The 14,463-nt window shown below is 50.2% G+C and overlaps 3 protein-coding genes across 6 annotated transcripts; 2 read left to right on the top strand and 1 right to left on the bottom strand.

Annotated features, from left to right (window-relative positions):
- Positions 1–5,521: 5,521 nt before the first annotated feature.
- Positions 5,522–5,927, top strand: LOC124070576 (histone H4). Its single transcript, XM_046410582.1, has one exon. It carries the CDS (start codon positions 5,563–5,565, stop codon positions 5,872–5,874), a length of 312 nt encoding a protein of 103 aa, XP_046266538.1. The 5' UTR covers positions 5,522–5,562; the 3' UTR covers positions 5,875–5,927.
- Positions 5,928–7,470: 1,543 nt separating this feature from the next.
- Positions 7,471–7,909, bottom strand: LOC124070858 (histone H2B 1/2-like). The gene has a single exon (XM_046411146.1). The coding sequence runs from the start codon at positions 7,869–7,871 to the stop codon at positions 7,500–7,502; it is 372 nt and encodes a 123-aa protein (XP_046267102.1). The 5' UTR covers positions 7,872–7,909; the 3' UTR covers positions 7,471–7,499.
- Positions 7,910–8,377: 468 nt separating this feature from the next.
- Positions 8,378–13,796, top strand: ins (preproinsulin). 4 transcript variants are annotated; one of them, XM_046411145.1, is made up of 4 exons: positions 8,391–8,660; positions 12,792–13,009; positions 13,115–13,299; positions 13,435–13,796. In XM_046411145.1, exons 3-4 carry the CDS (start codon positions 13,116–13,118, stop codon positions 13,599–13,601), a joined length of 351 nt encoding a protein of 116 aa, XP_046267101.1. In that variant the 5' UTR covers positions 8,391–8,660; positions 12,792–13,009; position 13,115; the 3' UTR covers positions 13,602–13,796. The 4 variants fall into 4 exon arrangements, with proteins under 4 accessions (XP_046267099.1, XP_046267098.1, XP_046267101.1 ...); XM_046411144.1 differs by lacking the exon at positions 8,391–8,660 and having other exon boundaries at positions 12,792–12,972; XM_046411143.1 differs by lacking the exons at positions 12,792–13,009; positions 13,115–13,299; positions 13,435–13,796 and adding an exon at positions 9,647–11,042 and having other exon boundaries at positions 8,378–8,660.
- The last annotated feature ends 667 nt before the right edge of the window (positions 13,797–14,463 follow it).

Raw genomic sequence — 14,463 nt, forward strand, 5'->3', positions numbered from 1 at the left:
GGAGAGGAGGACACTGGGGGTTTTGCACCACCTCCACATGAGGGCAAATGTCGTGTCTCTTCTATGTGCTTCAGCTCTGTGTCTTCCTCTGCGGCCCGCAGGCTGTTAAACCCAGTCAATAGTTAACCAATGAAAGAATTAAAGGAAGTCACCTGTGTTGTAGTTTTATGAGACGCTCGTGGCCTCGTTTTGACCCCCGTCGAGTCCTGGTTTCACACCTGAGAGCAGAACTTGTGACTGAAGTGAAGAAGGAAACCGGTGTCAGAGCAACCAGCACGTCAGCACAGACGGGTTCTGGTCCTGGCTGATGGTCTGCGGACCCTGAAACTGTTTCCCACATGACTTCAGCGCTCAGGTGGACCTGATGCTCAAAGTCAGTCTGCTGGTCAGTCAGCCGACGAGTCGCGAGCCAAAGAAAACCTGTCAGAACTGGACTCAAGTTCAAGAACACACTCACACACACACAGTCTCATACACACACACAGTCTCTCACACACACTCTCACACACAGTGTCACACACAGTGTCACACACACACACACACACACACACAGTCTCATACACACACACACAGTCTCACACACACACACAATCTCATACACACACAGTCTCACACTCACACAGTCTCACACACACACACACACACAGTCTCATACACACACACACAGTCTCACACACACACACACAATCTCATACACACACACAGTCTCACACACACACAGTCTCACACACACACAGTCTCACACACACACACACACACAGTCTCATACACACACAGTCTCACACACACACACACACACACACACACACACACACACACACACAGTCTCACACACACACACAGTCTCACACACACACAGTCTCACACACACACACAGTCTCACACACACACAGTCTCACACACACACACACACACACACACAGTCTCACAGACACACAGTGACACACACACACTCACACAGTGTGTGTGTGTGTCACTGTTTGCCTTGTAATAATCTCATAATTTGGCCTTCCACACATGCCGATTGGTGACACTTTAACAGCCTTGTTGCTCCTCAGCTCTCGGCGGGTCGAAGGTCACGACCCCGACGCGACCCCGCAGGACTCGCACCTCCCTGCCCGCTGAAAATGCTAATCTTCCTGCAGCATGCTAACGATGGGGGCAGCCGGCCCGTCTCCTCCTGGCTCCCGCTTCCCGCCATTGTTTACCCAGCCTGCACCTGTGAATTTTAACACCACAACGGTTTGAAGGGAGGAAGAGGAGACGCTTCCTGTCCACCTTCACCGACAGCCTGGACCGCAGGTTGGGTGATGGACAGACGGCCGACTGGAGCAGCTTGTGTTCATGTCGGTTCAGTCCTCGGTTCAGTCCTCGGGATGTACTCTGGCTGTACTCTGGCTGTACTCTGACTGTACTCTGGATGTACTCTGACTGTACTCTGGCTGTACTCGGGATGTACTCTGGCTGTACTCTGGCTGTACTCTGACTGTACTCTGGATGTACTCTGACTGTACTCTGGCTGTACTCGGGATGTACTCTGGCTGTACTCTGGATGTACTCTGGATGTACTCTGACTGTACTCTGGCTGTACTCTGGCTGTACTCTGACTGTACTCTGGATGTACTCTGACTGTACTCTGGCTGTACTCGGGATGTACTCTGGCTGTACTCTGGATGTACTCTGGATGTACTCTGGCTGTACTCTGGCTGTACTCTGGATGTACTCTGGATGTACTCTGACTGTACTCTGGCTGTACTCGGGATGTACTCTGGCTGTACTCTGGCTGTACTCTGACTGTACTCTGGATGTACTCTGACTGTACTCTGGCTGTACTCGGGATGTACTCTGGATGTACTCTGGATGTACTCTGGCTGTACTCGGGATGTACTCTGGCTGTACTCGGGATGTACTCTGGCTGTACTCTGGCTGTACTCTGGCTGTACTCGGGATGTACTCTGGCTGTACTCGGGCTCAGCTTTGTGGTACTTTACTTGAGTATTTTGCTGCTTCACTACACTTTGGAGGCACCTTTTATTCCACTGCGTTTACTTCATAACTTTAGCTGCTGAAGGACATTTTGAAATGAATTTAATTTAACAGCAGTCTCATTAAAACCCGGTGATTCCAGCGAGCGGGAAAAGGCTGAACGTGTCCCGATGTGACGAGCTTCCTGCCCGCCGACACTCGGAGGCTGAGCAGAAGAGCAGAAGGAGGAAACTGAAGTAAAATTTAAGGCAGTCATCGTGTTATCATCATGACGCGGAGCCAAACTGGATCCGGTCTGCTCTCAGTCAGGACTCTGGTTCCTGGCTGGATGCTCAGACCGCGAGCTGCTGGGGACGAAGCCAACACGGAGAACCGACAGCGACGTCGGCGTCCATTTCTGACAGAAAGTCCGTCCTCGTTTACGGTCCTGAGAGACGAGCGGAGCTGCAGGAAGCTGATGGGCTGTAAAGGTTAATCATTTTAAAACACACACACACACACCGTCGGCGAGCTGCGGCTGTTCTCAGGGCTTTATGGTGTGGATGTGTGTGAACGTGTCCATAAAGGCGGCAGGTAAACACGAGCTGATGAATAATTTCTTTCAGAGACATATTTTGTGGGAAAAACAACACACCGACGACTGGACCTCGAGCTTCACTTCCTGCATCAGTGATGTCACAGCAGGAAGTACTCGTCGCCTGCTTTTCCTCTGAGAAGACTCAAATTTGTTCTGAGGTTGATGTCTCAGGCTTGTGGACATGTGGGCGGAGGTGCAGACTAACCTGAAGCCTGACGTGACTCGGACTGCAGACCAGGTCCATGTAGTGACTCCTCGCACGTCAGGTGTTCAGAAATCCTGAGTTTCCTGTCAGCGTGTGCAGGAATCCTGCATCTGTGGCGAGGTGAACACGGAGCACCTGTGATGTTAAAGGTGAAGTGCTGCCACTTGGCTGTCTGACACGATGACTCGCTTCACTCTCAGGCAGGAAACGTCGAGTCGGACGGGTGACCTGGGAGACTTGGGAGACGTGTGACCTGTGAGACATGTGACAGGTGACCAGGGAGACTTGGGAGACCTGTGACAGGTGACAGGTGGGAGACCTGGGAAATGTGTGAACTGGGAGACTTGGAAGACGTGTGACCTGTGAGACGTGTGACCTGTGAGACATTTGACAAGTGACCAGGGAGACCTGTGAGATGTGTGACAGGTGACCTGGGAGACTTGGGAGACCTGTGACAGGTGACAGGTGGGAGACCTGGGAAATGTGTGAACTGGGAGACTTGGGAGACGTGTGACCTGTGAGACGTGTGACAGGTGACCTGGGAGACGTGTGACTTGGGAGACATGTGACCTGGGAGACGTGTGACAGGTGACCTGGGGGCGCCTGTCGGGGGCGGAGCTTTGGCTCAGTTTCCCACTGAAAAGCAGTGAAAAGCTTCTATGAAGTACAAGTAGCTCCAAGCGAACCCGAACCTGAACACGTCCTCGTCCACGCGTGTCCAGCACACCTGGGACACACCCTCCCGTCCTGCTGGCGACCCTCCGGCGGAGGCGTCCGTCCCGCAGCCCGCCGGAGCCCCTCAGCCGGCCCGCTGAAGGGGATTTATCTGCGTCTTTATGGATTTATGGGAGATTTATTGTTTTACACTGATGAGTATTTAGTTTAGTCTGCTGCCGTAAAATCACATAAAAGCCACAATAATTCTCCTGACACACACAGCATTCGTGTCTTCGAGTGTTTGATTGATGCTGCTGCTTCCTGCGCGTCCCAGCGTTTCACTGCGGCGTCCATCTTTAACTTCACACCAAAGTTTATGGTGTAAAACCCTTCGCGCCCGAATTCACTCGCCTCAGTGACATCAGCTCGTTTTTTAACAACCAATCAAACAAGAAGTTCGCTTCGCTTTAAATGAAGAAAATGTGGGATTTTGTATTTTAGAATTTTATTTGTCCAGCGTTTCATTTTTTCTCTCGAAGACAAAACAATTTATTTTATAGAATGAAAACTGATTAACTAATCATCGATGAACACAACATCACACACCACATAACAAACAGCACTGACAGATCAGAACAAACTGACCACAAGATGAACTGAAACAAATCATCCAGCTTTGTATATGGATTATTTATCCACAGAATAACTTACAGTAAACAGGATGTGACCTCATCTGGTGCCGAGAATAATAACTAACAGCCCGTTAATGAAGAGACTGTGGCGTCGGCATCCTCATCAATAACCTCTTTTTCAGGGACTGTGGAAACACCTGGCAGACGTCCAACAGGTGAGTTTTAGACACAAGTGAGGAAAGTAAACACACCCCATCTGAATTAATGTCGTCGCGTTGTGGCGTCAGATTCTGTTCAAGTGACTGTCAAAGAACCGTGGTCAAAGAGGAGACGAGGGACGCCATAAAGACGAAGGACGGAGCGCAGAGTGAGAGACGAGACAGAACATTTGAGAGGGACAGATAAGGAGGATTGTGTGTGTAAACTGGGTGTCCATCTTGTTTCTGCTTCCCCCTCTCACCTGTCTGCAGGTGAACCATTAACCAGCCAACAGCCATAAAGCTCCACTTTATGGAAAGTTTGATGATGGCGGCGGGTCGTAAACACCAAAGCCTTTTATTGCTCTGCTCGCTGTTGCTGCTCACCTTGACATATTCTGCAAGTGGGACAAAAACGTCAGCAGGGTCGAGTTTACTTCCTACATAAGCTGCTGCTGTTAGCTTAGCTTAGCTTAGCTTAGCTTGATGCTAGCTACTCAGGAAGCGAGGCCTTCACACGTTGCCAGGAAAGGTTTGACGTTTTAAGATTCAGTTCCAGCTGATTGTTGGGTTTCGTGGTCAGGCCATCATGAGTAAGACGTTAGAGGTGGACATAAGACAGGTGAGGTGTGGAGGACCAATGAGGGCACAGGAGTTTCTCGGGGTTGGATGATGAGTTTTGTAAAGACCTTCTGGCTGTCATGGCGTCGGAACAACAACCTTTACGTGTGGTTTGTCGTGTCGTAGCTTCCAGTTCGCCTTCAGCTTTGACACAAACTCAAGACTGCAGACAGAAGACAAACCTGTCCTGTGTCCTCTGAGACACCGATGACACCAGGACAGGACGGCCGTCAGCTCCTTCTGATCTTCCTGGCTGTGGTTTGTGGTTGCTCCCCGTTGACAGATGAAGTCGTGTCTTCTTCCCTTCCATCATGTGTGATGTTGGCAGGTGCAGTCGCCGTCACAGGACAAACCCATGAAACTGCATCAGTCCTCTCAACGTGGACATTTAAAGTGAAACGTGACTTGAACCTGATTATGGCATGAATCTCCCTCACAAGTCTAATTTTACATTTAAATTAAATAGTGAATCATGTTGTTGCGTGAGGGATATCATAATGTTTTATTTTCTGGATGTTTCTGATCATCCTCACGGTGAAGTTGTTGAATGCTGCCACCTGGCGGTCAACGTGTCATTGAGGCACTTCCCGCCCCCGCGTGTCCTCTCTTACGTCCGCTGAGAACCTTTAAATACTGACTGTCTGTCGTCTGTTGCTGCATTCGGCACTAAAATCTCAGTAAGCGATCATGAGCGGAAGAGGAAAGGGAGGAAAAGGACTCGGCAAAGGAGGCGCCAAGCGTCACCGCAAAGTCCTCCGCGATAACATCCAGGGAATCACCAAGCCCGCCATCCGCCGCTTGGCTCGTCGTGGTGGTGTGAAGCGTATTTCCGGTCTTATCTACGAGGAGACCCGCGGTGTGCTGAAGGTGTTCCTGGAGAACGTGATCCGGGATGCGGTCACCTACACCGAGCACGCCAAGAGGAAGACCGTCACCGCCATGGATGTGGTCTACGCCCTGAAGAGGCAGGGCCGCACTCTGTACGGCTTCGGCGGTTAAAGCAGACCCTGACCCGCGGACACTGAAACACAAAGGCTCTTTTAAGAGCCACACAAACAGCCTGAAGAGCTGATCCTCTGAAATCTGCTGTGTCATGTTTGTAAGTTGTGATGATCCACTGACACACGTCACAGCAGTTCTCACTGTCCACGTGCTGCTGTAAAGGTCAGACAAGACCCGGTACTGGTCCCGGTGTAAGCCCAACAACCTACAACCACTGGTGCTGTAAATGCTAGTGATGGGACGATGATACCTCAAGGAGTGTATTGATACCGTGTTGGTCACCCAATAGTGACCCCTGCAGTAGTTATAAAATCATTGCAGGTAAAGAAATTCCTTGTTTGTGTAAATGCTAAAACTGAGTTGGTATGTAAAATATAGCAAGTTAGAGTTAAAATTCAGAGTTACAATTTTTAACTTATGTGCACATTTGTCAACTTGACTGTTAAATCATATGAAATAAAAGACAAAAAAGTGATTAGTTTATGAATTTTTATTGAGAAACAAGTGTTTGGAGTGTCTTTGCTCCAAGGCGATTTCTCCTCTTACACACCAGCTCCCCGGCCTCAGAAAACACTCTTTCTCATGGTACAGACGATGACGGTGAGCAGAGAGTTGAAGTCCGAAAACAATTCAAACCTCTTACCAGAACATTGCATTCACTTGTTAAAAAATAGACACCCTATCTCATGATTACGAGATCAGGATCTCATGATTACATGATAACATGAATAAAGCAACTGTAAGGCTCTTTAACTGACTATCATATGTATCACAGGTCATTCACTTGATAAAGTGATAAAGTGAGTGCAATGCGCCACCGTAAAAAAATAGTATATAACAGTAAACAGTGCTCAAAGGACGATCCATGATCAAGCAAAACTCCATCCGACAAACCCACGACATGTTGATACAGTTTGTTTCCTGATAGACACTTTGGCGCGGCACATCCAAACGATACAGTTCCTGTATCGGTCACGTGATTCTTTCTTAAAGCAATACACGCACCGATACGAGGTTTCCCTCTTGAGCTCGCGGCACAGTGCTGTTGCACTAGTGTCGCTCGTCCCATCACTAGTAAATGCTAAACCAACCGCGTGTCAACCACTGATCGACTATATTGATTGATTATGTGGTTATTCGGTTATTTGCTGATTTGAATCATCTGATTGTTGGCTGAATAGCGCATGCTCAGTGCCGTTTGCATCACAGCAGGATTTCCATGGAGCACATATTAAAGTCAACGTGTGTGTGTTGAAACCTGAGACACTACAGACACGTCGGTTACACTCGTTTGAAGGCTTTACGAGCTCCGTGCTGTTGTAACTTGAGTGGCGCATGCTCAGTCCAGAAAACAGCCAATCCTGCTGTACCTGTTCAGTCTCTGAATCACCTGGATGAGTTTTTGATTTTCTCGGTGTGTTCATACGTCACCTCCCTAACGCCTGCTGATTACTTACTGCACAATTTAATTAAAGGTTGAGGTCTGTGTATGTGATAGTATTATCATTAGTAGTAATTCACGATGTTCACGTCCTCACACAGGAAGTCTGTGATCAGAGCTCTTCAGGGTCAGTGGGTGGTCCTGAAAAGGACCTTTGGGACTTGTGGGGACTGTCGGCACTTTACTTGGAGCTGGTGTACTTGGTGACGGCCTTGGTGCCCTCGGACACGGCGTGCTTGGCCAGCTCCCCGGGCAGCAGCAGGCGGACGGCGGTCTGGATCTCCCTGGAGGTGATGGTGGATCTCTTGTTGTAGTGAGCCAGACGGGAGGCCTCGCTGGCGATGCGTTCAAAGATGTCGTTCACGAAGGAGTTCATGATGCTCATGGCCTTGGAGGAGATGCCGGTGTCGGGGTGGACCTGTTTCAGGACCTTGTACACGTAGATGGCGTAGCTCTCCTTCCTGGGTCTCCTCTTCTTCCTGCCGGTCTTGCTGACGGTCTTGGACACGGCTTTCTTTGAGCCTTTCTTCGGCGCTTTGGGCGGGTCAGGCATTTTGTTAACGTTTCGGTTTCCTTCAACTCACACAGAAGCGACGGCGGGCGGTGAGTTTATATGTGCTCCATGCAGATCCTGCTGTGCTGAACCTCGTCCACGATTGGCTGAGGTTTAAACGGCACTGAGCATGCGCTGTTCAGCCAACATTAAACAACATGAGGGTGAAAAGCTATCGATTATAATTACAGATCAACAGTTAATGTCGTCGAAACTTCAACATTCAGATGATTCGAATCAACAGCAAATGACCGAATAACCATCATCAATGTAGTCGATCAGTGACTGACTAAGACGGGCGGTCTCAGCTGCTTCAGGCCTGAATACACACACAGGTCAAAACGTGTTAAACGATCTCATCAGATGGAAACTTAAACACGTGAGACTGAGATACACGAGACGTACTGAGCTGACCTGAGACCTGCCGGCAGAGCACTGGGTTTCAGGATCTGAGCCCCGGCCTGATCTACTGCACCTGTACATAAATTACCTGCAGCAGCTCGGATACACGCGCAGAATGTAGACTGATTTTACTGCAGTACGAGTACATTTACTTCGTTGTTCTGTGGATGGTAGTTTGGATCGTGAACGCGCGTCATCCTCATCAGTTGATGTGATCTAATGTGATGAAGTTCCACCCTCCGACACCAGGCGGCGATGTGCACCGTTTACATCAAAACACAGCGAAGAAGAAGCTCGTCGTGAAACATGCTGAAACATCGTGGCCGGTGCTCGTTGTCAGCCCTCTGTGCTCGTGCCACTGATTAAGTGTCTCGCCATGTCGCTGCGGTGAGTGATGTTCCTTTAAAGCTGTTGTCAGCTCATTGTTCCTCTTTCTGCCGAGCTAACTCATGCTAATGGGTGTGGCCTGCTAAGTGTTGTTAGCGACGTTAGCATGTGTACAGGAATTAATGTCATAGTGCAGTAACCGATGTTTTGGGTTGTCTGTCCACTTCACTGACGTTTAGCGCAGACCTTGAAGTTGTGTTTCAGTACCAAACTCCATTTAGAGATCTGTCAATTTAAGCTTACAAGAAGCCGAAGCATCCCTTGTGACGACTTCAACAGTCAGAGCTCCTCTTAAATGCGGCGCACACCCGTTGTGCGTTTCAGACCCCGCTGTGTTGTTTTCTGTCCTTCCTCGTCGTCTTTGCTCGGCATCATTTGAATGAACAATCGTTCCACTGTGAGCAGAGTTTTAAAGATGTTTTTTACAAACCAGTTCAGTCCAAAGGGGGCACAGTCACTCAGCTTACCGGTGTGTCGGGTTCTGTTTGGAACCTGTTTCTCACGATTTTCCTGCCTCTACATCATTAATGCCATTAAAGGTAAAACTGGTGACCTCAGCACAGGAGCAGTGACCTTTGGGGCGGTTGTCATGACGTCAGCTGCCCTGTACGCGTTTGACCTGGTGTTGTTGGGCACAAAATGACAGAAGCTGCTTTGTCCTGTAGAAATCAGCTCAGCGCCACCAGGGGTCGCTGCTGAGCCTGACGTAGTGCAGCATGCTGGGATTTTGTTTGTGTGTGTGTTCTGAAGCTCTAACTGCACTTCTCCTGTCTGCAGCCGAATATGGATGAAGTGAACGTTGTCTTTCTGGCTTTCGGGGGGTGCGTGGACGCCTGCTGCCTGCTGCTCGACCTGCTCATCAGGACGTTCAGCTGGCTGCTTCACTTCCTGTCCGTCGTGGTCGCTTCCCTCCACAGCGCGCTGGTCATCCTGAGTGGATCCACTTTGGTTGAATACTGGAACTTTGCTCTTTTCTCCTTCCTTAGCACCACCGAGGCCGTCTCCGATGCTGCCCGCGGCGCCCTGCAGGCGGTGGACGGCTGGCTGCAGACGCTGGGAGGAGTGTTTGAGAGTTTCAAGATGGTGGGACACCTGTCCTGTCACGTGGCCTGGCGCATCAGGGATGTGCTGCACCGCGGGCTTCTTTCAGGGAGCTGCATCCTGCGTCAGATATGCGAAGGCCTCTGCATCGGGCTCAGTCTCGCTCTCTACTTTGTCAACACGGTGGTCAACATCGTCCTCATCAGCACGCAGAACTGTGCGTCTGTGTTGGTGGGCGTGTGGGAGGCGGTGGCCGAGCCCGTCCACAGAGTGCTGGAGCTGGCGTTGACTCTGCTCACCTTCCTGTACAGCTGTCTGGTCGGCGCCTCTGTGCTGCTGTGGACGCCCTGTCAGCTGCTGCTGGACTTCCTGGGTGCGTTGGGCCGTGTCTTCTGCACCGTTGCCGCGGTGGACTCGCACGGCCTGCTCATCACTGCAGCCGTCGCCTCATTGGCCTTTCTCCTACTGAACCTCAGGCTTCCTGTCCTCACTAGGTGGCTGAGCCTGCGTTTGGTCAACACTCTGCCGGGAGCTCGTGGCCTACAGGCGGTGCTGGAACAGGAACGAGCTCTGCCCAATCAGGAGGTCCGCACCAGGACAGGACAGGAAGCGAGTACAGCCAGGCTCCCGCACACGGACGCTGTAACTGCCGAGACCGACCTGCCATCCGCGGACGGTGCGAGCCGGCCAGACTCTCTGCAGCTGCAGGCTCAGCGGGACGGCGAGTCGGCGAGCAACTACAGGGCCGCGTCCCGGTCGAAGTCCGGTCGGACGGACGGCGGCAGCCCTCCGACTGACGCCAAGCTGCTGAGCCTGCTGAAGTGCGTCATCTGTCAGGACCTGAGCAAGACGGTGCTGCTGCTGCCCTGCCGTCACCTCTGCCTGTGCCGGAAGTGCGCCGACATCCTGAGCCGGCGAAGACACGTCCAGCAGCGCTGCTGTCCGCTCTGCCGGCAGCCCATCACGCAGACCATGGACGTCTTCCTCTGACGTCGAGTTCAAACTGTGCCAAATGCTGTTCTTCTACTTTGTTCCACAAGGTTCTAATTGAAACAGGAAACTCTGAGCTCTGGGCCCCGTTCTGCGTTCTGTTGAATCTTAAAATGTGAGTTCAACAGGTTTGTCACGAGCTCTGAAACGCCAAGCAGCCGAGAAGCCGTGACGTGTGGACGCTCGTGTGACGGCTGCTGGACTCGGTGGCTGCTGATCACCAGCGCCGGACTTAAACGCCTGAAGATTCGTGCCAAACACGTGTTGTTGTACTTATTTAAGTTATTTATATTTTTCTTTAAAATTTCTTTAAAAAATATAAATAAATAAGACTTGAGTGTCTGCTCTGGATGTTTGCCTTTAATCGTTTTCATCTAAAACTTTATTCCTTTGTTTTTGTTCCTACAAACCCAGTAATGTTTTCCTCCATGTTTCCTGTCCGTCAGTCCGCCACACCGAAAGCTTCTGTCATTCAGTCCGTGTGCTGTGAAACATGATGATCAGGTAACGTGAGTCCAGCTTGCAGTATAAAGCTTCTGTCTGTCTGTGTGTTCAGAGAAACGTTCAGAGGACGTTCAGAGGGACGTTCAGAGGACGTTCAGAGAAACGTTCAGAGGACGTTCAGAGAAACGTTCAGAGGACGTTCAGAGGACGTTCAGAGGACGTTCAGAGGAACGTTCAGAGGACGTTCAGAGGACGTTCAGAGGACGTTCTCATGACACCAAACGTCTGGACAGAGCAGCCGAGTGAGCATTAAACACTCGAGTCGGAGCTTCTTTGAGCTGAAGGTTTCTGTTGGACCAACATAAACGATCAGTCGATTAGCTGATTGAAAAAGATCACAAATATTTTGATAACTGATAATAATTAATAATAATAATAATTGCACAGATTGATCTTTGACAGATAAACATGTTAATGTGGATGTGACGAGTCCAGAAGTTCAGGAAACCACGTCGGATTACTGCAGTGAAACTGGAAAACCACATCGGGTCTCGTGTCACCGTTTAGTCCTGAAAGTGTGTCCACTGATGACGTCCTGTTGTCCTCCTGGTTCGTCCCCATCATGCAAAAGCTTTTGAGTCTTTTGGGTTTCAGCAGAATCTGAAAGGTGCTGGACTGTCGGCCCTGCGTTTGGGTTTAGTTTGTTGTCTCCCGTTCTATTTCCTGTCCGTCTTCTTCAGAGTGTAAAAGGTCTGAAGTTAATGAACCGGTCTGCCACGCAGACGGTAACAGCCTGTTGGATGGTTCAGGTGGGGTCTTTTGGTTTCCGGGAGCTTTGTGGAGTGGACACGCCGTCTCTCTGATTCTGGCAAGTTCTCAGAAAGACGTCTTGCTCCTCGTCCTCCTCCGTCATCATGGTGACGCCCGTCACGGTCGGCCGAGTTTGTGACAAACAAGCTGGCGACGAGCGCTCCGTCAGCACGACGGCCATTAAAGCTCTGTGTGGGAGCTGCAGCGGCGCAGGGTTTCAGTACAAGTACACAAGTAAAGTACAAGTCCTTCAAAAGTGTACTTATGTACAGTACTTTAGTAAATGTTCTTGGTTCCTTCGAAGTGCCAGAAGCGAACCAGCGAATATCTTTAGGATGTTGAAGACGTTTCACCTCTCGCAGGTATCCGGTGTCCGTGTGACCCGGATGCTCCTGCTGGGCGAAGTCCCATCCTGCCACATTTTTAATGACACTACGAGTTTCTGTGCAGCGTCTGTGGTTATCCAGGCGTCTGTCGTCGCAGCACGACAGACAGGACTGCATGATGTGGCAGAGTGGGTCAAAGGTCAGACGGTGGAAAACCACGATGGATCACATTAGCGTGGCGATGATGAGGCGCAGCGTGGGCTGGCGGTCCTCACGTCATAAACCACACAAACTGATCATTTGATTATCTTGCTGAGGAAAACACTTCAGTGTGGTAAACTCCTGGTAAGCACGGAGTTGATTCTCTGCAGCCACCCAAACCGCAGGGGAAAACTGTCTCGTCCCAACGAAGCCGCTCAAAGTAACGTGAGCTCGGCAGCAGCAGGCCGATTGCTGATCAATATTTGTCTACGAGGTGATCAGATCGTGTCGGATCATTAGCTCTGTTTGTTTTACTAAGTGCTGCGAGCGGTCGGTCAGAAGGAACGCGGTGGTGGGCGGGTCCAGCGGAGGTGATGGAGTATAAAGGAGGAGGAGGCCTCCTGCTCTGCCTCACACCAACCAGCTCTCAGCTGCTCTGCGCCTCCTCTTCATCGCAGTCACCTCGTCCATCTGCTCCTCCTGCTCCTTTGACTCCACAGGTCAGTCGTCTCCTCTTCTTCACCTCCTCCTTTCTAGGTGAGTTGTTCTCCTCCTCCTGCTCTTCTTCCTCCACTGCTGCTCCTGCATCTACACCCAAAACTCTGATGCTTTGAGGATCAAAGTGTTGTGCGTCTCCTCCAGCATGGCGGCTCTGTGGCTCCAGTCTGTGTCCCTGCTGGTCTTACTGGTCGTATCGTGGCCGGGCTCCCAGGCCGTCACGGCTCCGCAGCACCTGTGCGGCTCTCACCTGGTTGACGCCCTTTACCTGGTCTGTGGGGACAGAGGCTTCTTCTACAACCCCAAGAGAGACGTTGACCCTCTGCTGGGTGAGACCACCACCTGAAAATGACCCACACCTTCATTTCCTTTGAATGAATCCTAAAACTACATCAGTGTGCAATCTGGCACCTGAAGTTAATTCAGTCTCCTGATGTGGTTAAACTTCCTCTTTATCCCGTCAGGTTTCCTCCCTCCTAAGGCGGGCGGAGCTGCGGCGGCAGGTGGCGACAGCGAGGTGGCCGAGTACGCGTTCAAGGACCAGATGGAGATGCTGGTGAAGCGAGGCATCGTGGAGCAGTGCTGCCACAGACCCTGCAACATCTTCGACCTGCAGAACTACTGCAACTGAACAGTGCTTAGCCTGGCTGTGTTGGCCTCGCTTAGCTTAGCATAGCTTCTCGGCTAACGTAGCCTGAACGCCCCCCTCGCCTGCCTCAGAGGAGCGGCAGAGCTGTCCTCTCTCTGAAAAACCACCTGCTGTCAAATGAAGTGCTGAGAAAAGGATGAAATTATTTTTCCTAGAAAATAAAGTTTTGTGAATTGATGTATGACTTTTATTACGCTTCTTTACTGTCAGAAGGTCTGTCTTACGAGCTACAGTGTGGAAAACTGGTCCCGGTGGATATTACTGTTGTGCTGTGTGATATGACGGGGCTTATGTTTATCATTTGATTATTATCACTGATGCGCTGCCTGTTAGAAGTTTTTTTGGGCTAAAATTTCCTTCTAGATAAGTCAAGTAAAGTACATGAGCAGAAAAATGTGTCACCAGAAAATATGTGATTCAAGTTCAGTTTTTTCAGTGCAGTTATTGAAGTTGAACAATACAAATTCAGTTTCCAGTGCCAGAGGCCGAAAATGTTAGAAGTTGAAAAAACAACATTTTAATATCTTCACAAGATTAATATATTACAAGTTGATAAAATATCTACAATAGCGGAAAATCCGCCGAAAAATGGACACGACACAGCATCAGACTCCTGTCACCTGTCTGTCCCTCCGCCGGGTATCTTCAGGTGTCAGCACGGCCACGGACTTGCTGCGTTCACTTACACTCGGAATATGACGTTTCTCATTTCCTCTCTCCCTTAAGTAGCTGATGTACTTCCTTAGAAGTATTTTAAATGCTCGAAAGACATCCAAACCCACATCAGCTTACTGTGGCCAGTCATGTTTTCCGAGGTTGCGCAGTGAAACACATCTACCTCGGA

The sequence above is a fragment of the Scatophagus argus genome, chromosome 14, assembly GCF_020382885.2.
Source record: "Scatophagus argus isolate fScaArg1 chromosome 14, fScaArg1.pri, whole genome shotgun sequence".
NCBI classification, from domain to species: domain Eukaryota; kingdom Metazoa; phylum Chordata; class Actinopteri; family Scatophagidae; genus Scatophagus; species Scatophagus argus.